The following is a 25807-nucleotide window of genomic DNA, read 5'->3' on the forward strand; positions in this document are numbered from 1 at the left end:
AGGTACATGATAATTGTGTCTGTGGTCTGGGATTCCCCTATCTGAGAGACAGTTTCTGCGCTTGTTAACTCCTGTGGCAAACAGAAGCAAGTGGACCTTGTCTGACATGTAGGAGTCTTTGCGACGAGCCTCCAACACTAAGATCAATTCATAAAAAGCATCCTTCCCCTCCTTTTTGTCTGTTTATTCGGGATGGTGTGCTGGGCCGTTCCTAGGACCAGTCACTTTTAGGAGTGAGAGCCTGGTGGGGGTGGAAGCTTTAGTATAGGGGAGAAGTGGCACACTGCACAGATGCTTCACAGTGAAGTGAAGACCAATGGAGCACCAAAGGTGAGAGCGTGCTGATGGTGTTCATGAAACCTCTCCATGAAAAGCTGGATAACTTGATGTTAGATTTGTAGCACTGGGGTGAGGGTAAAATGGTTTCTCAATGAAACTCACTGGGGTTGAAACATCGATCCACTTCTTGGAATGAAAAAGGTGATCGTCTCGAACATTTAAGGCTCCACCGCAGGTAGCAAATTATTGAAGCATTTTATTGATTCTATTTTGGTTGAAGATAGTCTTAAAATGCTGGAGAATGACAAAATGGATGCAACCCTGGGAATTAATGGTTTGCTAGTATATAACTTAGAAAACAATCTTAAGAGAATTATCCAAGGCCTTCTAAATCAGGAATTAACCTGTCCAGATGTACAAGAGTAGTAAATGCACAGTGCTTGCAATGCTGCAGGCTGCAGTGCAATTCGAGGTCTTCCTAAAAAGGCTGATTACATCAAAAGAGATTCATCACTTTGGATAGTTGATACTTTTGTCCCTGATTGTTGCCCAGCTATTTACTCTAAAATAAAAACCCTCTAAGATTTGAAAGGAGAGGGGAGGGATAAGCAAACATCCAGTTTCTGTTCAGGATGAAGTTGGTGTGGTGAGAAGTTCCAATCTTTACACAGAAAAATACTGCCTCGACCAACATATGCACCCTGATGCCTGTCAATGGCTGTGGTGAATTCCCTGATTGAAGCCTAGCCTGTCTGAAGTAAAAGCAATGCCCTTCAGTAGCCACTTTCCTTCGCTCTGACATGGCACACAAATGAACTAGGTTAAAGCAAGAAGGTGTGGCTGTTCAGGAAGAAAAATCCTGAGGCGTAATGAACTATCAGAGCCGAATAAGGCTGGCTGAGAGAGGCCAGGTAAGGTAGAAAATCCTGGAACAGTTTGGCTGGTTGGGAAGAGAGCATTTATCAGAAATGAAGAATGATGAGGACCGAAGTGCTCAACAACCAGAACCAGAAAGCTGAAACTCTAGAACCAAGGCAATTAAACCATAAAAAGACAAGATGTGGACTGTGTTTCACTGAAGAACTGATCCAGGCCTTCTTGAACAGTGCTGGAAAGGAGATATGAAGTTTCAAAACAGGAAATAACACTATACTGGATTGTATTGAAAGGGAAAATTGATAATTAGGTAGCCATTTTGGTTCGAGAATTGCAGTAAAAGTTTGAAAGGTGTTCAAAAGGATTGCAAGTATTAAGTACCAATGTGAGTGCTTCTTGCAATACATTTCCAAATTGCTGTCAGGCCCAGTCTTCCATAGCTAGTTACCAAGATCATGAACAGACCAACCCAATGTGGGTGGGGTGCACGTCAACCGGGTCACGGGACGGCCAAGTCCAGTCAGGTATCAAGCATAAATATCCAGGGGATACCGAATGAAGGTAAGCCAGAAAGGCCCATGAGCACAGCCCGGCAGTGGAGGATCAAAATGAGACCCTGTCTGTGGGCTTCTTGAAGAAAAATATTTGTGTGGTACAGGCGTGAGGGGGGTGCGAATGTTAAGGTTCTCCGACCTACTTTTACTTTCTGTGCCACTGATCTAAATGCTCGCTCTCACCAAGTTACTGAGGAGGCTTAACAAAGTCCAAAGCGCAGCGGGTTGATATGGTGAGGGCCTTGAAGGATAAGAGCTCATGCTGGTCCCCGACATTATCGAGTAATCTGCACAGTCCGCTGCTGTGACCCTGGGTGTTAGTCTGATACATTTATAAGGGGTCTCATGTAACTGTACTTTGTACCTATTGTGTCTCCACTTATTGCACCCCACCATGGCCCCCAAAATGCTGTATGTTTTAGAGGTTGTTTTTTTTAATCAACTTTGATCTGTGGTTATTCACGCTCTCTACTTCTGTTTTGACTTTTGCTGAAGGAGATGTTTTGTCCCTATATATTACTACATGATGTTGTTAGGAACGCTTATAAATATGCTTCACTAATCTCTCTATTGCACAGAATATACTCAATAAAAATAATCTTTCAAAAAATCGAAATATAATCGAATGAAGCAAAAATAAATGCTTAACAATAATTTTTTACAACGAAATAAAGAAGAAATGGTCTGAGACAGTATTCTGATATTGTCTCTACAGAGTTCAAAAAGAAGTGGGGGTACAACTGCCACTGTGCTCTATGATGGCGAGTGTAGAGTGCCATGGTTGCTTAAGGCAACAATGTACCTTCCCTTTTTGTAAGGTTGCATGCCTTTTTCACCTTTAAAAGAGATACTATAAGAATAATTTCAGCACCGTTGCTATTCAATTTCTAGTATTATTAATATATTTAGCTTTCATTTGATTAAAATATGAAATAAAAATGCCTCTGCTGAATACTGTGGTTTTATTACTGAAAAGATTCGATTTTCTCTGTTAAAAAAGGGTTTCAGGATCCCAAATATTTGTGGACATATTCTGATGCTTATGAACCTTGATTGAGATTCCATGCTTTAGAAAGTGGCATTTTTCAACCCGTGAAAATGTTAGTGTGACAGAGGGCTTATAAAAAGAATACATTATTGTAGGAAGTTCGCCCTGTATATACTATTTCAAAGTAAGAAATAGTGTGCACAGAGTTCCCCTCAGAGGTAAGATATTGGCAAAAAAGAGATAATTCTAATGCTCTATTTTGTGGTAATGTGGTCGAACAGTAGGCTTATCAGAGGGTAGTGTTAAGCATTTGTTGTACACACACAGGCAATAAATGAGGAACACACACTCAGAGACAATTCCAGGCCATTAGGTTTTTATATAGAAAATGATCTTTTCTTAAGTTTGTTTTAAGAACCACAGGTTCAAGATTTACAAACAATACCTTAAATGAAAGGTATTTCTCTCAGGTATTCTAATCACAATAGCATGCACAGTTTTGACAAAAATGGCAATAAGCTATTTTACAAGTGGACACAGTGCACAAATCAACAGTTCCTGGGAGAGGTAAGTAAATGTTAAGTTCACAGGTAAGTAAAACACTTACAGGGTTCAAAGATGGGTCCAAAGTAGCCCACCATTGGGGGTTCAAGACAACCCAAAAGTTACCACACCAGCAGCTCAGGGCCGGTCAGGTGCAGAGGTCAAAGTGGTGCCCAAAACACGTAGGCTTCAATGGGAATAGGGGTGCCCCGGTTCCAGTCTGCCAGCAGGTAAGTACCCGTGCCTTCAGAGGGCAGAGCAGGGGGGTTTGTAGGGCACAGGGGGGGACACAAGCAGGCACAGAAAGTACATCCTCAGCGGCACAGGGGCAGCCGGGTACAGAGTGCAAACAGGCGTTGGGTTTCTAATAGGAATCAATAGAGAGACCCGGTGGGGTCTCTTCAACGATGCAGGCAGGCACGGGGGGCTCCTCGGGGTAGCCACCACCTGGGCTAGGCAGAGGGTCGTCTGGGGGTCGCTCCTGCACTGGAGTTCGGTTCCTTCAGGTCCTGGGGGCTGCGGGTGCAGTGTGGTTTCCAGGCGTCGGGATCCTTGAAGCAGGCAGTCGCGGTTAGGGGGAGTCTCTGGATTTCCTCTGCAGGTGTCGCTGTGAGGGCCCAGGGTGGTCAACTCTGGCTACCCACGGGCTCGCAGTTGCCGGGGAGTCCTCCCTGTAGTGTTAGTTTTCCGCAGGTCCAGCCGGGGGTGTCGGGTGCAGAGTGGAAAGTCTCACGCTTCCGGCGGGAAACGTGTGGTATTTAAAAGTTGCTTCCTTGTTCCAAAGAGTTGAAGTTTCTTGAACAAGGCCGTTGTCCTCAGGAGTTTCTTGGTCCTTTAGATGCAGGGTAGTCCTCTGAGGCTTCAGAGGTCGCTGGACCCTATTGGATGCGTAGCTGTTGCAGTTTTCTTCGAAGTAGGGAGACAGGCCGGTGGGGATGGGGCCAAATCAGTTGTCGTCTCCGTCTTCACTGCAGGGCTTCAGGTCAGCAGTCCTTCTTCTTCTTTAGGTTGCAGGAATCTATCTTCCCCGGTTCTGGGAGCCCCTAAATACTCAATTTAGGGGTGTGTTTAGGTCTGGGAGGGCAGTAGCCAATGGCTACTGGCCCTGAGGGTGGCTACACCCTCTTTGTGCCTCCTCCCTGTGGGGAGGGGGGCACATCCCTAATCCTATTGAGGAATCTGCAAGATGGAGGATTTCTAAAAGTAAGAGTCACCTCAGCTCAGGACACCTTAGGGGTTGTCCTGAATGGCCAGTGACTCCACCTTGTTTTCCTCATGATCTCCTCCAGCCTTGCCGCCAAAAGGGGGGGCAGAGGCCGGAGGGGCGGGCATCTCCACTAGCTGGGATGCCCTGTGGCGCTGTAACAAAGGGGGTGAGCCTTTCAGGTGTTACAGTTCCTGCAGGGGGAGGTGAGAAGCACCTCCACCCAGTACAGGCTTTGTTCCTGGCCACAGGGCGACAAAGGCACTCTCCCCATGTGGCCAGCAACATGTCTGGTGTGTAGCAGGCTGGCAAAAACTAGTCAGCCCACACTGGAAATCAGGTATGTTTTTAGGGGGGCATCTCTAAGATGCCCTCTGGGTGTATTTCACAATAAAGTGCACACTGGCATCCGTGTGCATTTATTGTGCTGAGAACTTTGATACCAAACTTCCCAATTTTCAGTGCAGCCATTATGGTGCTGTGGAGTTCGTGTATGACAGACTCCCAGACCATATACTCTTATGGCTACTCTGCACTTACAATGTCTAAGGTTTTGCTTAGACACTGTAGGGGCATAGTGCTCATGCACCTATGCCCTCCCCTGTGGTATAGGGCACCCTGCCTTAGGGCTGTAAGGCCTGCTAGAGGGGTGACTTATCTATGCCATAGGCTGTGTGAGGTTGGCATGGCACTCTGAGGGGAGTGCCATGTCGACTTAGTCATTTTCTCCCCACCAGCACACATAAGCTGGCAAGCAGTGTGTATGTGCTGAGTTAGGGGTCCCCAGGGTGGCATAAGACATGCTGCAGCCCTTAGAGACCTTCCCTGGCAACAGGGCCCTTGGTACCAGGGGTACCAGCTACAAGGGACTTACCTGGGTGCCAGGGTTGTGCCAATTGTGGAGACAAAGGTACAGTTTAGGGAAAGAACACTGGTGCTGGGGCATGGTTAGCAGGGTCCCAGAACACTTTAAAATCATAACTTGGCATCAGCAAAGGCAAAAAGTCAGGGGGTAACCATGCCAAGGAGGCATTTCCTTACAATTATCAAATAAAAGTTTAATAATTTTTAGATCTATACATGTTAGCTGTCTTGTGCATTGTAATTTTTGGACTGTTCTTGTGAGAAAGGGGCTACTGAATATTCATGCAGAAATATTGCACTGGTGATACTGCAATTATGCGGTGTTGTTGGTCCATTTTAAACCACTGATACACATTTTGGAAGGGTGAACACATTTTCAAGCATCGCTGCCTCACAAATTTACAACAATCCAGAAAGCCAGATCGCCACTTACGTCACTGCAACATAATCTGTACTCCACAGGCTTCCAGTGGAGTAAAAGTTCATTTTAAATTCCAATTAACTCTACACAATGTGTTACGGGGCAAAGGCCTGAGCAAACCCTATGGAAACTGGCTACATTGGTGCATTGACCATGAATTTGAGATCACAACAAAGTTCAACCCACATCCAGCATATTAAGTGCAGTTATGCGCCTTGGGGTGCTTGAAACACCACAGATACATTCCTTAGAGTACAAATAAACCACAAACTGCACATGAAACGCCCAAATACCGCGATCACAGCTAAGCCTCCGATGGATGGTACATTGCTCTGTTCACAATAAAATTGTTGTCATTGGTTTGAATAGCTATACATATCTTTAAAGTAGCAAATAGATTTACTCGATGTGGTATATTTTACTATTTGCATACAGACCGCAGTTTGCCACTGACTGCTAGCAGTGAATGCTAAGAAAATGAACACACGGAAATGCACACCTTTGTATTGTTTTCAGCTTTGTCTGACTGAATTTTCACTGCAGCAGACAGCATGCTTAATGTTTCAACTGCAACCCCGTTGGATGGAATTCGGTTACTGACACCAGCTTCTTCAGAGGAATAAATTGTTGGTTCTAACCAAAGTGGACGTGTCATTGTGGGCAGCCGAACATCGTTCAGAAGAACAACCCCATCCACCATACCTGCACAGACATGGAAACAACAATCATAATTGTTCCTGAGAACAGCTGAAAAACACATTCTAAGAGAAAAGTTAGATTACAAAAAAAGTTCCATTGCTGACTAGCTTCATTCACAATTAACTGGCAATGACACAAAATAAATGCATAATTCCTATAAATAGGATGTAAGCAAATATGTACGTCTTTTAAAACAAACATGTTTGGGAGACCTATGCCCTGAGTACAAGGCTGGCCATCTTCAGACCGCCAGCCATGTGATGGCAATCAGGACCACCACTGTTGTAGCGGTCCAACCGCCAGATTAAGACCCTGGCGGTCAGACAGCCAGGGTTCCGCCAGCACCGCCAGGATCCATTATCTCGACGGCCTGCCGGTGGCAGGGATCATAACACGCCAGGGCATTCTCTGCCAGCCTTTTCTTGGCACTAATACTGCCATGAAAAGACTGCTGGTGAACAGGTGCAGAGGGACCACAGGGAGGCTACTCAACTGCCCATGCCCTTGGCATGGGCATTGGAGGGGCCTCCCTGTCCATCACCGTCACAATGTTCACTGTCTGTCTTGCAGACAGTGAACATTGCCAGGGTGCTAGTACACCCTGCGGTCTACAGCATTGCAGCCAGCTCGATTACAAGCCGGAGACAATGCTGTAGCCTGTTTCCCGCTAGGCTGATGGGCAGGAACGGAGGTTTCCACCTGCCAAACTAGCAGGAAACTCCTAATAGGACCAATGGCGTGGTCGCAATGAAAGCAGCGGCCACCCTATCAGGAGTTTGGCGGACAGGCTTACCTGTCCACCAAACTCCAAATGAGGCCCTTAGTGATCATAGGATTGAATGCAAAACACAAACAATGCCGTTTGGATTTAGTAAACTGAAAATAGGGCCCAAGTCACAAGTCATGCAGTAACTGTAGTGCCGTAATTCTAGACTCGGTATAACCAATACCCTGCAAATCAATTTCAGATGCAAAAATGGAGGGCAATGCTCACAAATTACTTACTGAACACCTACTTGGGTATGTCTGCATACGCGTAAAGTAAGAATGTTCATGTCATTACATAAGGACAGTGATGGAGGGGACTGCTGTTTCAGATGCCGTGAGTTGTCTTCTTACAGGAGACTTTCAAACCTAGGATGGGCCCCTCATAAACCCCAAGGGCAGGAAAGGTGAGAACTAGGCTGATCCTGAACCACAAGAAGATATATTCACCAGGAACCCCATCCCTGCAGCTATCTTATTTATTTTCCTGCAGCTAGTATTTTATTTATCTGTCTTTCTGCTAAAGTGGTAGTGAAATCAATTAATACTACACAGGTAACAAGTATAATTTTAGTAATTCTAGTAAAAAATCTTGACAGAAGACATGGTATACAGATGTTCTGAACATCTGCCTCCAGTCCAAGGATAAACGGAGTGAACACCAAAGAAGGGAGTCTTCAGAATGCGGAGAATTCCTACTCTCCCTCAACAACTATTTTCTCAAACAGGCAGTTCAATGGTTATCGTGCAGACCGGAAGGGAGCCGTAATGAAAACAGGATCCAAGGAACTTCTCACAGAGCAAGTGATTGATGCATGTCAGATCATCTCTAGGCCTATCAAACTGTAAGTGAAAGGGCTAGAACATCCTTAGGGGAAAAGACCCACCTCATCCAATCAGATAGCCATGCTAGTAAGTAGAGGCATTCTTCAGGAAGTTGGAGCTCGTGTACCCAAAAACTGTGCTGCCTAGTGTGGGTCCCCCACACAAGCTCATTTTATCACAAGATCCACAGTTTTGGACCATTTGTATGAAATGAAAAGTTAAGCCCTAGGAACCTGCATGGGAAGTCTGGGGCTTGACTGTCCAGTTGACCAATAAACATCATGGTGATAAAGTCCTTCATGTGAGAGGGCGATTTGAGCAAGAGATAATTAACCACCCTTGTTGCGCTTATGTCGAGCTATCACACCGGTTGCAGGTATTCTTCCTACTTGTCAAATGTTTATTTAACTCCTAAGCAAGCAAAATGACTCTTGTGTGCTACCTGTGTGCATATCTATAATGAATTTGTACAGTTGGTTCTTCGGGCATTTAATTCAGGTGAATGCATTAGTTACATGTTTATATTTAAATAAATAATAGAGCTACAGGTTTAGACTACACAGCAACACTCACCTTGCTGCTCAGGTGACCTATGACTACTTGCTATACACTTTAGTTCACACTCAAGTTCTTTAGTGATCATCACTAGGGAGTAGTTCAGTTCCGTTCAAAAACGATACTATTTAGTTACTAAAAACATTGCAAGTAGCAAACCTCCGATTAAAACATTAAATATTTATTCAAAGTACTATGTGCAAATAGCCAATGTGCAATTATTATAGTTACTAAAAGCCTTGCTGTTAGCTGAAATCCAAACAAAAAATCCAAGTGCAATCTGCAAGTAACTGATAGGCCATTATAGCCGCTAGAGTAAAAGGTATAAAAGTTTAAAACCATTACAAGTAGGCAGAAACTGATAAAATCAACTAATGTGCTCACAATAATGCTGTAGTGGTGGTCAGTACAGTTCTAAGCAAGACTTCGTGCTGAGGTGCTTTATATCGATTGAATGACCCCTGCAGAACTAGCTAAAATAGGCACTTAAGATGGTCAAAGTCCCAGCGACTCGCAATTTGCACCTCGCAAAAGGAAATGCAGAAAGGTGTCTCAGACACCTTCTGCGACTCGCTATGGGGTCGCAAAGACCCACCTCATAAATATTTATGAGGTGGGTCGCAGTTTGCGACCCCATAGCGAGTCTAGGCACTCACGGGGATGGTGGCCTGCTGGTGACAGCAGACCACCATGTCCGTGACTGCTTTTCAATAAAGCAGTTTTTTTTTTCTCTTTGCAGCCCGTTTTCCTTAAAGGAAAACGAGCTGCAAATAGAAAAAATACCGAAACCTTTTAGTTTCGGTTTTTTTCAGAGCAGGCAGTGGTCCATAGGACCACTGCCTGCTCTGAAAAAATATTATTGTGAGCATTCACAAAGGGGAAGGGGTCCCATGGGGACCCCTTCCCGTTTGCTAATGAGTTACCATCCACTTCAAGTGGATGGTAACTGCGAGTTGATTTGCGACCGCTTTCGCGGTCACAAATCAACTCTACATCACGGTGCGACTCGCAAATAGGAAGGGAATACCCCTTCCTATTTGCGAGTCTGAAACACATTTTGCGAGTCGGTACCGACTCGCAATATGTGTTTCTGCATCGCGTGAGGGCATTAGTGCCTCGCAAACAGCATTTTTCGTCGTTTGCGAGGTGCCAATGCCTTCCTACATCTGGCCCCTAATGGGAAGGATAGTGCTAGAATGTAAACTTCAGTTGATGCCTCCGCCCAAAAGCCTGATTGAAGAATGGCAGAATACCCTCATCTATTACACAAGCCTCTAATTGCTCCAGCAGGACTCGGGTGTAAACTTTTGCTTCTATGTCCAATAATGCCATTGGACGGTAATTTGAGGTTATTGTTCTACAAGTCTCAGTTCCTGGGCATAGGCAGCCCACTGTTGGGGATTCAAGGCAACCCCAAAGTTACCACACCAGCAGCTCAGGGCCGGTCAGGTGCAGAGGTCAAAGAGGCACCCAAAACACATAGGCTCCGATGGAGAACAGGGGTGCTCCGGTTCCAGTCTGCCAGCAGGTAAGTACCCGCGTCCTCGGGGGGGCAGACCGGGGGGGTTTTGTAGAGCACTGGGGGGGACACAAGTAGGCACACAAAACACACCCACAGTGGCACAGGGGCGGCCGAGTGCAGTGTGAAAAGCAGGCGTCTGGTTTTGTATTGGTTTCAACTGAGGGATCCGGGGGTCACTCTGGCAGTACAGGCAGGGCACAGGGGGCTTCTCGGGCCAGCCAAAACCTGGGCTAGGCAGAGGGTCGACTGGGGGTCACTCCTGCACTGAGGTTCCCTCTTTGTGCCTCCTCCCTGTGGGTTGTGGTAGGCTGGCAGAAACTGGTGAGCCCCACACTAGAAGTTGGGTTGGTATTCAGGGGGCATCTCTAAGATGCCCTCTGGGTGCATGTTACAATAAATTCCACACTGGCATCAATGTGCATTTATTGTGCTGAGAAGTTTGATACCAAATTTCCCAGATTTCAGTTTAGACATTATGGAACTGTGGAGTTCGTGTTTGACAAACTCCCAGACCATATACTCTTATGGCTACCCTGCACCTACAATGTCTACGTTTTTGCTTAGACACTGTAGGAGCATAGTGCTCATGCACATATGCCCTCACCTGTGGTATAGTGCACCCTGCCTTAGGGCTGAAAGGCCTGCTAGAGGGGTGACATACCTATGCCACAGGCAGTGTGAGATTGGCATGGCACTCTGAGGGGAGTGCCATGTCAACTTAGTCTTTTTCTCCCCACCAGCACACACAAGCTGTGAGGCAGTGTGCATGTTCTGAGTGAGGGGTCCCAAGGGTGGCATAAGACATGCTGCAGCCCTTTTAAACCTTCCTTGGCATCAGGGTCCTTGGTACCAGGGGTACCAGTTACAAGGGACTTATCTCTGTGCCACGGCTGGGCCAATTGTGGAAGCAAAGGTACAGTTTAGGGAAAGAACACTGGTGCTGGGGTCTGGTTAGCAGGGTCCCAGCACACTTTCAATCAAAACTTAGCATCAGCAAAAGCAAAAAGTCGGGGGTAACCATACCAAGGAGGCATTTCCTTACACTGCCCTACAGTTGAGATCCATTGGTAAGACCTCTAGTTTGGTTTCATGCTTTATGTATATGGATAAGCCCCCACCGACAGGTGCCCGAAAAGACTAGTGCGAGTCATCAATGTGAAAAACTTGTGGAACCCTGACAAGGTCATCTGGACTAGAGCCCAGGTCTCCTGAAGGTAGAGAATGTCACTTGCCTCCCAGAAGACGTTGCTTCCATGCTTGCACTGACATTTTTTAGGCTAGCCTCGTTCAATGACATCATTGAGAGTTTGAGGTTTAGCTTCCAGGCTGCTTGTTGTAGGCTCCTTTCAGGGAAAAAACTGATGGTCCAATATCTTGATTATAGGATACTCATGCGACCCCTACTTCAAGTGTGAACTGCTTAGGATGTCAGAACATACCTCTCTCTTATTGTGGGATGATACTATTGTTAAGGCGCATGACCCTATTGTTTCTTCAGTGACTCGGTGTCTACCTAACGTGCCCTTCAGGATAGGGAAAGTTGTGTGTCTTGATAGCGAGTTTAGTAGGACGTAAAGATATTTTGGTGGAATTGGTTTATGCAGATCAATCCCCCATTCTCTGAAGGTGTTTTCTTTCTCTCCAAACTGTGTCTCTCTGGTCCTCTCTCCTCCATACTGTGGTGGTAACTTCACCATTTGAGTTTAGGAGTGGTGGATCAAACCTCACCCATTCAAGGTCCTCTGAGGTTATGCGTTTTAATGTAGAATGTGGCTAAACATTCTAAGCTGATTCCCTCTATTAAGCTCATCCTGAGGACCTTTAGGAGAGTGCCTGGGTATGAAGACTAGTTCTGGGTGGTCACAAACTTCCTTACCACTTAAAGCCTGAGGGACTGGTTGTAAGTGCTTCGGGTAGGTGGACGCGGGATCTCGGTGTGCCCATGAGGGCTCCACTGAGTTACTGTTAGAGGAGGATCCACTATTTGCACTTCTTTCAAAGTGGCTGAGTAATGCATTTCGGCAGCTGGACTCCAGCTGCAAGGCAGAATTCATCACTGGAGGGATTCCTTGCTCGCTATTGAGGCTCAAGCAGATTCACACCTGTTGAACTGCCCCTTGGTTATAACCTAGAGAAAAATCTGAACACGTCCACTCGGACTTGGTGATTTTATCGTTGGGCATTCTGCTTTCTCCTGGCTGCTGCCCTGAGCTGTGCTTCTGTGCTCCCTGGATGATGGGCGGGTCTGGTGGCCCGGCTGCTGTTTCCATTAACTGAGCCATGTGTGAGATTGCACCGTTCTGGCCCATTCGGCTGTCCAAATCCAGGGCTGACCTACTCGGGCTTTTCACCTTGTTCTCTATGAGGTGCAGGGAGACTGTGGGCCCTATGTTACCATTTTTATGGGTGACTGCTGGGGCCTAAGCTTGGTGATTGCTCAAATATTGGGAAGAGTTTAGTGGCTTTAGTAGAATTGTGCATTGCTGATACTATCTTTAATAGGTGTTGCTTCTTGGTTTGCTCCTTTAGACCCTCATTACAACATCGGCGGTCTTTCAAAAAGACCGCCGAGGCTGCGGGAGCCAGAATACCGCCATTGCCGGCAGTATTCCTGGCTCCCTAATATGACTTTTCCGCTGGGCCAGCGGACGGTAACAGTGTTACCGTCCACTGGCCCAGCGGAAAAGTCACATCAACATTGCTGCCGGCGCGTAATAGAGCCGGCGGCAATGCTGATGTGCAGCGGGTACAGTAGCAACCGTCGGGCATTTCACTGCCTGAAATTTGGGCAGTGAAATGCGCGACAGGGCTATGCCTGGGGGCCCCTGCACTGCCCATGCCAAGTGCATGGGCAGTGCAGGGGCACCCCAAGTCCCCTTACCGCCAGCCTTTCCATGGCAGTGTTTACCGCCACGGACAGGCTGGCGGTCGGGGACTCATAATCCCCAGGGCAGCGGTGCTGGCGGTATGTTGGAGGGGCCGGCAGTATGGCCGTGGCTATTGCGCCACGGTCATAGTAGCTGGCGGAACACCTTACCGCCGCCCGCCAGGGTCGTAATGACCCCCACAGTCTCTTTTTCACCCCCCTTAATTAGCTAGATGTTAAAAGGGGGCAGGGGCAGATACTTTCAAAGTCTGGAGGCCCACCTCTTGGCATCTTGTGTCTGGAGGATCTTTTGCAGTCAGAGATCTCCTTCTGTTGGGCTCCACCTGATGTTCCTTTGCAGAAACCTTTTTTCACAGCAATTCGAGTGGGCCTAAACATCCGGTAGATCGGTTATGGCATCTAAAGCAACAATTGCAATTTCTTTAGTGTGCCTTTTCCCGCTTTCAGTGAGCTGAACAGCTCACCCAAATCGGAGCCTATTTCCTGAGTCACTGATTCACATTTAGAGACATTAGCTTTTGCAGCACCCACTAGAGCTCCCAAAACCTCTGATAGGGTATGTTAACTTATTAATAATAGGGGAATATGGATATGGTTTCTCCTTCTCTAATGCACTTTGTTTGGACTCCAGTCTGCTTAGTTTGTTCCCTTTGTTCTGACAGGTGTGTTGGGAGTGACTGTATCAAGTCAATCTGTAATTCAATCTTGCTTTATTGTCAGAGAAGGGCCAAGGCGGTTGAATCCTAGGAGGCTCCTATTGCTGCCCGTGTGTGAATTTTAGATGTGGATGTTATATCCAGGTTTAGGTCAGATATTTTGTCGACCAACCTTCACCCCATTATCGGAGTTTGACCAAGAGTGTCCTTTATTGGGGCCTCAATAGTTGCTAAGAAGTGGTCCAAGAGATTGCCCAGTTCCTGATCAGGTATGCTCTCCCTCCTGGATGTTATTGGGATGTTAGCTGGAGTATTTGCTGTAGTTAATTGTTTGTCACTGGTTTTCCGTGTTATGGTGGGGGGACTCTGTTGTTCTGGGATTCAATGAACTTGAGCTGCTACCGTGATCTTATTTGTCTTCGATTTTGTAATTATTTCTCTGCCTTTGATAATAATCATATATCTGGAGGCATCGTATTACTGCCATCGCGCTTGCCATACTCTCTGTGGATACCATGACTGATAGCAATAGGTTCAGGTGACCATTATGGATGATATGTTGTTTCCTCCAAAGATCCTTCTGTTGTTAACTTAATTGGGACCTCCGGATTTTGATAGCAGCCACCGTTGATGCCTCCATATTTAAGATTTGAGTGTTATTATGGAGACTGATTATCGAGCTGGAAGAAGGCCCTGTGCCATATAATTCTCTGTTCCAGGCTTCACCTTCCGATGTTGATTCTGGGTGCTCACTGGCCGCCTTCTGGAAGTAGTTCCTAATCAACCCCTTTACAGAGTAAATCTTCAGAGGTGAGGGGCCACTGATATTCCTCTTCATACCCACCTACTCTCCATCCTCCAAGAGGGGGAAGCAGCGGGATATCAAGGAGCAGGACCATAGTGATAGGTTCCCCACAGGTTCCACTCTATCTCTTTTGCGAACAGGCTGTTTTCGTCTCGCCACTGCTGGTATATTAGAACCCCTTTTTTTTTATTTAACCTTGGTATATTTTTCTGGTGTTCACGCCCTGTGATTCCCTACCAGGGAATACTACAGAAGTCAGGATGTGATGTAGTTTGGTGGGCTCCAGCCAGCTAGGATCCAAGGATGATGCCTTTAGAGGCAATGCCCCCACACCTCCCTTAAGACTTAGAGGCCACAGCCGCATGCAGGGTGGGCACAGGCATGCTGCAAGGACCTTTTGAGCTATCACTCAGGCCTGCAACATCCAAGCATTGCTGAACTCAAAGAAAGGAAAGGAAGGCACAGCACACCTTGAGTAGAGAGCTCTCCTGGGCCGCAATCGCAACCACCCCAGTACACCCGAGCCAATGCCGGGTGGTACGAACGGTGCTGCATAGTAAGGTGGGGAGCCACTGGCCTGCTCCAATGTGGCTGGCTAGTGAAACGTGGAGGGTAGGTGGGGGGCCAAGCACACACTGACCGCAAGCTGCACCCGATTCTAGCCAGGTTGCTTCTGCGGAGCAGCGGCTCAAACCACTTGTAGCAGGACCAACATTTTCTACCCCAATGATACCTTTTTCCTGCTGCCTCACTCTGTTTGCCGCTGCCTTTGCCTGCTGCCCACGCCTCCTGTCAAAAGTAATTGCTGATGGCCAGACCATGACCATAATAGACTGTGTCTTCCTGATAACAGGCCCCCTGGTGATGTATGCAAGGCTTTCAGGCGATGAACTGAGGGCCAGGTGGTTGTGACGCCACAAGAGGCAGCACAAGGGATTAGAGCTGCAGTGCAATGTGGCTGATTCTGCAGCACTGAGGCGTAGGGATTAATGCAGGCTGATGCTAGTGCTACAGTGGGAGCACGAGTGGAGGCTGGCAGAATAGCTGACAGTCAGTTCTCCTTCACGGCTCCGCTCCGACTCTGTTCTTCTGAGTCCACCCCTCCCGCTACAGCTTTGGCTATGACACATCAGAACACTGCTCGTCCTCTCTCGCGAGGGGAAGATAAGCACTGGGGAGTAGAGTGAACAAAAGCGCCTTATGAAAATATTTATGAAACAAGATAATTTTGGAGTTAAGTGCACCCTACTATATATATTGTGGGACTGTGGTAATGCAGTTATGCGGTTTGTGCCATGGATGTTAATAATAATAATAATAATATTACTATAATGAGGGAGAGAGAAGACAAACAGCCAGTGTGCATTTCTACAGGGAGGACTGAGGTAATGTCATGCTGTCTACCAGTGGATAATCTGGTGGAGCCACTGCAGACTGCCTAGTGTACGCAGTGCAGGAGCTGATAATGAATTAAATAACAAATAGGCAGTACATTAATTATATTCTAGTTTGAACGATCAGGTATCATCCAAAAACTCGCAATTCCTACACAATGGAAACAGAGAGGGCTCAAAGTAAGTACAGGCATATTTAAAAATATTTAGGCTGAAAACAAGTACTCATAAATGTGACAATACTTACCTTGATGGTACAAACTGAGGCTGGTAGCATGAAGACAAATGTAATGCTTGTCTACAAACCCATCATATTTGGCAACGCTGAATAATGACCCATTGTTAAATTCCAACCAGAATTCGCCATGCTTGCCATCCAATACACTGCCATCATCCAGCTAAAGATAAAAAGATGAGGGTTATTGCATTTTTACATTGATGCTCGGTATTGTGACTGACTACTGCTTTCATGAAAATCCATATAAAGTTACCTTAGGTAACACTTTTATGAAAGACATTTACCTTCATACAGAATATTCATTTAGGAATATGCTCAGCTGTCTGAATGAATCCAGTAAAAGTTCAATACTATCAGATGGGCAGCAGTCAGCACTGTAGGTGACATTGTCAGATATGACTCAACAACTCCATAATGGTTTCACTCCCCCAGGAAATCAGCATGCACAATTTCCATGCACTTCAGTAGCAATGTAAAAGAAAGAGAGAACAGAATCTTGTGCAGCAAAAATTGTTACATAAGGACCACCGAATGCTCAGATGATGGAAGTAGGACGTAGAATAAGCATCCTACATAGTGATACAATATCCAAGAGAAAAATAAACATTTCTGATGATGAATAGCTTATTCTTATCACAGATGCACAGTCACAGATTCCTTATGCCGAAAAAATTACAGTAAGGATGATTCAAATGGAGAAATGTCAACAATCCCTATCATTTAACCTTCTGAAACAACACATGTTCAAACCTAGCTTCATTCAGAGAATCAGTGCATGCAGGAATTCTGAAAAACGGTGTACATAAAGTCACCTTTAGCTTTCAAACAACTGTCCAGAATGTACAGCCTTATTGGAGAGCCAGAGGGGCAGACTTTACTGTAGAATAATGGGCACATATGAATACATGTTTTACCTTCAGTAATGCCTTCTCTGTAAGAAACTCAACCTAACTTCGTATTCCTCGTCGTGTGAATTTCCACAGGCCATAGACTGGAACCGAAAACTTTTGCAGCAAACGCCTTGGATGCCAACAGGTGGCATCGTGCAGCTCCATATCAGAACCATCCTGTCCTGGGCAAGACGTTGTGGCAACTATATGTGCACCCCCTCCACATGCTAACTTCAGTTTCTTTCTGATCTCTGCACACGCTGATGGACGCTGAACCTTATATATCAGTATATGACAATGTGCATACTATAGGTAGGAATTTTACTAGTGGGCTATAAAAATTAATTCCACAAAATGGGGCGGAGGTTGGGTCGGTGAAGAATCTGCAGTTACAATCTCTACCAGAAAAGCCGCTGCCGAAGGTAAGTAACTTGCTCTTCTGGTACAGGCTTCTAACTACAGATTCTTCACCTTGTGAAAACATACTCAAGCAGTGCCACCCCAAGTGGTAGGTCTGTGGGATGGCTCAGACCATGAAATTATGTAGAACAGATCAGGGAAGTGCCATACTGCTGAACTTGGCTATCCAGACAGTAATGCTTAATGAATGCTTGGAGGGATGCCCACATAGCAGCCTGGCAAATGTCCATTACTGGCACATCGCACACAACAGCAGTGGCAGCAGCTTTTGCTCTGGTGGATTGAGCACACAAACCTCTGGGGGCTGCGATCTTGATGCATAACACAATCCACCTTGAGATGGTCCTCTTTTGCACTGCATTGCTTTTCTTTGCCCCAGTGAAATCAACAACAAATTGGTCGTCCTGTCGAAAGTCTCTGTGTTTCTGTTCTCATAGCTAAGTGCCAAATTAGGGTCAAGGAGATAAAGCCATTATTCCTTTTGGGAGAGGTGAGGTGTGGCATAGAAAGCCAGCAAGGTGATGGACTGCCCTCTATGAAAGGACATGACTTCCTTGGGCAGGAATTACGCTTTTGTCCAGAGGACTAATTTGTGTGGGAAGAAAAATATATATGAGGGAACCACGGTCAGTGCCTCTGGTTTGGCGACAAGGAATGTTGTCTTGATGTTAAGGAGAGAGTAACTGTGCATTGTTTTGAAGGGAATTAACATTTCATTAAGTTTGTGAGTACCAAATTAACGACCCAATGCAGCATGACAGATGAACTTGGCTAGAATATATGGACCAGCCCCTTGAAAAAATGCCTCACTACTGGTGGCTTGAAGAGAGATGGTTGGCCAGATAAATGTAAAAAGGCTAAAAGGGAAGAGAGAAAACCTTTAATTGTTGCCACAGGAAAGCGTTGCTTGCCTTAAGACAAAATAGAAACATCTGATAACTGCATTCAGGGGTTGTATGTGTCGAGAGAAATGCCAGACAACAAACTTCTCCTAGCATTCTGCATAAATCAATTTGGTAGATGGACGCCTGGCTGCCAAGGTGACACAAACCACTTTGAGAGGAAGATTGAAAGCTATCAACTGTCATTGTTCAATCACCACACATGGAGGTGTAGATTGTACAGTCTCAGGTGCAAGACTCGTTCCTGTTCTGTGACAGAAGGTCCTCCCAAAGGGGCAGCCACATTGAAAGACATATGGTCATGACCAGAGGTTACGGGTACCGCACTCTCCCACTTGATATTCGTGAGTATTCTAGACAGAAAAGAGAGATGGCAGAAATGTGTACAGATGTTCCAGCCCCCAATGCTGGCAGAAGGTGTCTCTGTGGGCGGACTGCTTTGGGATCTCCAACACGCAAAATCTTTGACACTGTGCGCTCTCTGTGGTGGTGAATACTTCGAATCAGGGTTCTCCTAATTGTTAGAAGATGCCTTGTGCCACCTCTGAGTGATACTGCAATTTGTTATCCAATAGGCACCATCAGTTGAGTTTTTCTACTAGCCAAAGAGGGAAATCGCCAGAGCGTTCACTCACTTGCAGAAGTGCTAAGCCTCCTCGACCCGAGACCCAACCTCACCATGTTTATTGAAATGTCACACGACAGGCGCTTGTTTTGTCCATGAGAACCTGCATCCATTCCACTTCGATCTTCAGGAGGAACGATTTTGGTGCCAAGCAGACTGCTTGCAGCTCGAACAGGCTGATGTGTTGGCAAGCTTCTGCCGGAGACCACAGTCCTCTGATTTTTACCTCTCCCAGATGACCTCCTCAACCCTGCAACAGTGTATCCATCACAACTGTCAGCTGGGTGTGGGGGAAGGGGGAGGAGTCAGCCACCCGTCCAATCATGGTCCAGTAGACAACACTGCAGAACGTCTGTGGTCTTCTTCAGCAACTGAATCGACTCTGATGGGACCCCTGATGGGATAGGGATAGGGATGGCTTAAAAGAGCTCTGAGTCCTTGATGGCTCCAATGAAAGGAGCTGTTGTGAAGTACTAAGGTGTGACTTTGACATGTTGATGGAAAACCCAACCAATGTCAACAGGTTGCCCATCATCTGGAGGTGGTTCACAGCTGTTTGAGGAGAGCTCCGCATCAGAAGCCACTCGCTGAGATGTGGAAAGATTGGTATTCCCAGCCTCTGCAGATGGGCTGCAACCATCTCCATGACCTTTGTGAACACCTGCGGCACACTGGTAAGGTGGAAAGATGGCACATTCAACTGAAACCGCAGGTAATGTCTGGGAGACCACAGGACGTGCATTTGAAAATATGTATCCTGAAAGTCCAGCATTACCATCCAGTCTCCTGAGTCCACAGCAAATAGGATTTGGGCCAAGGTGAGCTTCTTGAACTTGCCTTTCAGGAGAAAAAATTCCAGAGGGCGAAGATGGAATAAGAGGCAGAGGCCTCCATACGTTTTTGGCACCAGAAATTAACCAGAGTAGCACCAATCCAATTTCCGATGCCAGTTCCTTCAGTATTGCCCCATGGCCAAGAAAGTTTGAACTTCTCGATGGAGCAAGGACAAGCAGTCATTCAGAAGGTGTTTTGGGTCGCATGTCTGGGAGTATTATAGAAAAGGTATGGAGTATCCGTTTTGGGTGATATAGAGCAATCATTGATCGGATGTGATGCTGGAAGCAGGCAGTAATCTCCAGCTGGGTAGATGAAAGGAGATGAGATCCCATATTGGCTGATTGTGCACTGCCAAGGACAAATTAAAGCAGTATTCCAGTGGCTGCAGTGGGGGGGGCTGGGATAGCTTATTGCTCCTGTATGCTGCCGGCCTGATCCACGGCCTTGACCCTGAATGGACTGGGAGGTCTGCCACTGCTGAAAAGCATACTGAATCTGCCTCTGTTGGTAGCTCCTAACAAAGTCACAAAAAGAGCACTGTTTTTGGGAGAACTGCTGAACAGGCTGAGCTAAGATCACAGAGCAGGCAGTGGCCTTACTCTCTTTAAATCTTTCAAGGGCAGAGTCCACTTTCTCTCTGAACAACTTACACCCATCGAAGGGCATGTCCATGACAGACTATTGTATGTTAGATGAGAAGCCGTTGAGCAAATCCAGGTGTGGGTCCTAAGCAGCACGCTGGAGTCAACTGCTCGACCCAGGCACTCATTAATGTCCCGACCATCTGACTGAGTATTTTGTTGCACTCTGTCCATCCAAAATAAGCCTCTACAAGGTTGGATGGAGGTCTTCCGGGACAGCTGGTAAGATGTCCCTAATCCTGTTCCATAAAGCTTGCAAATACAAGCCTGTGAAGCATACTGATGTACAAGTTACTTACCTTCGGTAACAAAGTATCTGGTAGAGACATATTCTAGTTGCAGATTTTTCTTCAAACAATACCCTTGTGCGTTGGTACGTGGCATTGGTCGACTCCGCAGGCGTCTTTGGCATTGTAGTCGCCGTGATGACATCAGGAGTAGTACATAGACGCCACCTCAGCGCAGTGACATCAGTTTCTTTTAACGACTTTCCACGCCAAAGCACAGAGCCTCTAAGAACACTGAGATTGGTGCGCCAGAGCTAAGGGCCTGAAGGGGGAATCCCTGTCCCTAGAAATCAGTTCATGAGCTGGAAGGAAGGGTGGGTTGGTAAGGAATCTGCGACTAGAATATGTCTCTATCAGATATTTTGTTATCGAAGGTCAGTAACTTGTACATCTGATAGAGACTTCTAGTTGCAGATTCCTTACCTTGGAATGGATACCCAGGCAATGCCATCCTCGGAAGTGGGCTGGGAACCAAGACCATACTAGAAAGTCCTGGAGGACCGAACAACCAAAGTGGGTATCCCGACGGACCTGACTGTCCAGGAAGTAGTGTTTAGCAAATGTGTGCAGGGATGCCCACGTAGCTGCCTGGCAGATGTCCAGGACAGGAACTCTGCGTGCTAGCACAGTGGAAGCAGCAGTCGCTCTGGTGGAATGAGCACGTAAGCCCTCAGGGGATTGCTTCTTTGACAAAGCGTAGCACATCTTGATGCAAAGTAGAACCGATCTAGAGATGGTATGTTTTTGCACCACCTTTCCTTTCTTCGCACCCACATACCAGACAAAGAGTTGATCGTCCACCCAGAAATCTTTAGTACGATTAAGATAGAACGCCAAAACTCTTTTTGGTTCCAGACGGTGGAGTCTCTTCTCCTCGTGGGAAGGATGTAAGGGTGCGTAAAAAGTAGGCAGGGTGATGGACGGGCCTCCATGAAAATGCATAACAACCTTGGGAAGGAAGGAAGCCTTGGTGCGCAACACAACTTTGTCAGGGTGCACAGACAAGAATCGAGGTTTGCATGAAAGGGCCTGAAGCTCACTCACCCTGCGAGCAGAAGGGATGGCAACAAAAATGACAGTCTTGAAAGTGAGGAGCTGTAAAGGGCAACTGTGTATCGGCTCAAAGGGTGTACACATTAAGTAAGTAAGGACAAGATTGAGATCCCACTGAGGCATGATAAATGGAGTGGGAGGAAATAAATGGGTGAGAACTTTTAAGAATCTAGGAGATTTAAAGAGTGAGGGCTGATCAGGTAGCCTAAGAAAGGCCAAAATGGCAGATACATACCCTTTAAGGGTGCCCAAAGAGGAGCCCTACTGGGCCAAAGGAAGAATGAACAAAAGAACCTCAGATAGAGGGGCCGAGAGGGGATTAACAAATATGTTGGTGCACCATGCCACAAATGTATGCCAACAGGCATTTTTTTTTTTTTTTAAATATATTTTATTAACCTTTTGTTGCTTTACATTTATTCGTTTGATCGACTTAATAACTTGCATTTGTTGTATGTGAGCATTAAACAGTCTGCATTTGTGACACACATTATACAATTTTAGTTACTTATTACTTTGGTATTGTTAACATTTTCTATGCATTCGTTGGTACTTGGTGTTGATATACCCAACCCTATGACGAGCCGTACTATACACTTCGCAATCTTATACTATCAATTTAACTCATATATGTGATCAGTCAACTTAAACCCGTTCTACTCTGTACTATAAATAGGAGAATGAGAGCGAAGCAAACTGAGAAAAAGAAAAAAGAGAGAAAAAGAAAAATACAAAAATGGATAGAGAAAAAAAAAGAAGGGGGGGGAAATAAGCAAGATAGGAGAACAACTTTACGGCGTTATGTGGGTGGGATTTGTAGCTAACGGTGTTTGAGGAGTTAAAGCATGTAAGCATGTAGGGGGAGGCCAGGCGCACCATCGCGAGAGGGGGGACAACAGGCCGTTCGCTTCATCCCCGTATCCAATGGTGATATAGTATTTGGTGGCTCGTTGGTTTCTGTTTCGCGTTCCTCAGTGTGGGCTCTACGAGTGTTCAGTTACCCCATGGAATTCCCTGGGGGTCCCAACCCATAGGTCAATCCACCAAGATGTGCTAAGTATCTCCCACCATTCCCATTGGGGCTGCTGCTCTCTTGCATAGTCCATCCCAGTTCGCCACTAAGTCTTCCCAGGCCGGGGCAATAGGAACCTGACGGATGCCCTTGGCCTCCTCCGCCTTCAGGACCTGTAGTTCAGCCCTGGACCATTTCGTAACATCCTTTTTCCAATCAGCCAGTGAGGGGTGGTCTGAGGATTTCCAGCCCTTTGAGATCAATCTTTTGTAAAGGGCCAGGGTTAGGTCCAGGAAACGCCCTCTTACTTTCCCGTTTAATGCTGCCGGCCTGAGACCCAGTAAGCACAGTTCCGGGGTAGGGAGTAACTCCGTACCGAATAGCTGGGACAGAATAGACAATATCTCCTTCCAACCAACCTGAAGCACTGGGCACCCCCACACCATATGGTCAAAGTCTGCCTCACCCCCCCGACATCTTGGACACGCCCTGGGGGGCCCCCCGTATATACGGAATAGTCGGTGCGGTGTTAGCTACGTTCTGTGCAGGTAATTATATTGGATGTATTTTAACCGCGCATTCCGTGTGATCGTCTGGGGGTATGCCAACGTTTTGTTCCACTCAGGGTCAGACAAGTCCCGCCCAATCGTGCCTTCCCATCGCTCCCTCAATGACTGCAAGGGATCTAATATGGATTGTAACTGGGTTCGGTATATTTTGGTTATCAAGTGGGGCTCCTCCCCCGACGTCAGTAGGAGGTGCAATACTCCGTGAGGAGTGGGTTCAGCGTTTATCGTGCACCAGTGGTCCTTCAGTGCGTGCACTAACTTCCCGAAGAGCAGGAACTGACCCCGGGGAACACCCACACCCGTTAGATCAGCAAAGCCCCTCAGTACCCCCCCCTCGAATAGTCCACCCACTGTCTCAATCCCTGCACCCGTCCAGGGACCGAGTCCCAGGCTTTTCGGTCCTTTCCCCCCAGACTCCATAATCAGTGCCGAGAGCGGTAAGGCCGGGGAGTATGGTGGGCCCACTCCTACTCTCTTCGCGCATCTCTTCCAGCATGTCATTGCGACTTTTAACATCATGTTGTTTCCAGGCAGGACTATTTTCTTGCCTGTCATGAGTGTCGCAATCCGTGACGTGTCCATTACCCCCTGGGTTGTCCACAGGTCCAGGTGTCCCTTGCCCGCCAGCCAGCCAAGTAATAAGCCTCAAAGTCGGGGGCACCCAGTCCTCCCATGCGGGTCGGCCTACAAGTGGTCGTGAGTGCAGTGCGTCTACGTCCATTGTCCCAAATTAGCTCTCTGAGCAGTACGTTCAAGCCACGGAACCATACCGGAGGGATCAACAATGGTAAATTGACAAAGTAGTAGAGGAGTCTTGTAAGCATGATCATTTTAGATAGTGCCACTCTGGCCATTATTGATAACTTCAGGGAGCGCCAAAACCCTACCGAGGACCTCAAGGATCGAGTCGCTTTGCCAAGGTTACCCTCCCTGAGATCTTCCAATTCGTGGAATATTTGAATACCCAAGTACCTGAAGGACCGAGGGGCCCAGTTCACGTCTGTCGGGCATGTTGGTGGGCGCTCACAACCCGCAGTCAAAGGGAACACGTATGTTTTGCCACAGTTTAGGCGCAGTCCCGAAACCACCCCGAAGTCCTCCAGTGCCCCAAGTGCCCAAGGGATACCACTGGGACCGTCCCTAAGATAAATTAATATATTGTCAGCGTAAAGGGAGACAATGTGTTCAGTTGGCCCCCACTCGACCCCCCTACCCACACCCCCCTCCCTCAGCCGAGTCGCCAGGGGCTCGATAGCCAGGGCAAACAGTAGTGGGGAAAGGGGGCACCCCTGTCTAGTGCCACGGAACACCGGGTACGCCCTGGAGATTGTTCTACCCGTCCTCACCCTTGCTAGCGGGGACGAGTACAACAGGTCCACCCATCTAACCCAGTTTTCTCCCAGACCCATTTTTAACATCACCGACCTCAGGTAGTCCCACCGAATTGAGTCAAATGCCTTCTCGAAATCCACCGCCAACAGGGTCCCCGCCAGCGGCCTCAGTTCTTCGGGCATGTGTAATACAGAGAAGAGTCGCCTAAGGTTTAAAGAGGTGCTGCGACCGGGAATGAAGCCATTTTGGTCAGCATGTATCAGTGTGGACATGTGGGGAAGCAGTCGGCCGGCTAAGATCCTGCTGAGGATCTTGAAGTCACTATTTAGCATGGATAGCGGGCGGAAGTCGGACACCGAAGCCTCCCTGTTGGCTGTCTTGGGGAGTGGGACTACCAGCGCCTCACGTAGTGTACATGGTAGCTCCCCCTTTTGTATTGCCTCCGCATACATCTCCGCCAAGCAGGGAGTCAGTAAGGATTTATATTTCTTGTAAAAATCCATAGGAAGGCCGTCTGTACCAGGGGACTTCCCAGGGGCCAGTTGCGTTATGGCATCATTGATCTCTTCCATGGTCACTGGCCCTCCTAGCCTATCCCTATCCTCGAGATCCAGCACCGGTAGGGGGATCCGTAACAGGTAGTTGTCAAATGTCACCGTCTCCAAGTCGTTAGGTCTTCTATACAGATGTGCGTAATAATCCCTGAATGCGTCATTGATGGGGCCTGGGCATAGCCTACGGTTTCCCCTTCTATCCAGCACGCTTGTGATGGGTTCACTATCTCCGTTTGGGCGCACCAACCATGCCAACAGTTTACCCGACCTCCCCTCCTCAGATTGTATGGATGCTAGATATTTTGGCATGTCATGGCATCTTAGTCTTTCTTCAGCCTGTGAGTGTTCTCTGCGTGCTTGATTATATTTTTCATCCTCTTGCGCTGCAGGGCCCTTTCTTAGCTCCCCCTCGTGTATGACCTCCTCCAGGGCGGTTAGCTCCCTCTCTAGTGTGCGCCTCACTCCCGCCGACTGCCCGAGACAGAAACCCCTCGTCACCACTTTGAGTGTCTCCCACTCCACCGCCCTGGAGGGGGTGGATCCCTTGTTTGTTTCAATGTGTTCTGTTAGGTGGTTGCGCAGTGCCTCTCTATATGCCTGATCTTCGAGT

The 25807-nt window shown here is 47.2% G+C and overlaps 1 protein-coding gene across 2 annotated transcripts in view; it reads right to left on the reverse strand.

Annotated features, from left to right (window-relative positions):
• The window catches only part of ATG2B (autophagy related 2B), an 860766-nt gene that overhangs the window by 505558 nt on the left and 329401 nt on the right, over positions 1-25807 (reverse strand). For both annotated transcript variants that reach the window (XM_069208269.1, XM_069208268.1), the window contains exons 21-22: positions 16085-16235; positions 6229-6431 (exon numbers count right to left, since the gene is read on the reverse strand). In XM_069208269.1, coding sequence (XP_069064370.1) covers positions 6229-6431; positions 16085-16235 — 354 coding nt within the window. The remainder of the gene's footprint in view (positions 1-6228; positions 6432-16084; positions 16236-25807) is intronic.

Source organism: Pleurodeles waltl, chromosome 9 (assembly GCF_031143425.1).
Source record: "Pleurodeles waltl isolate 20211129_DDA chromosome 9, aPleWal1.hap1.20221129, whole genome shotgun sequence".
Classification (NCBI taxonomy): domain Eukaryota; kingdom Metazoa; phylum Chordata; class Amphibia; order Caudata; family Salamandridae; genus Pleurodeles; species Pleurodeles waltl.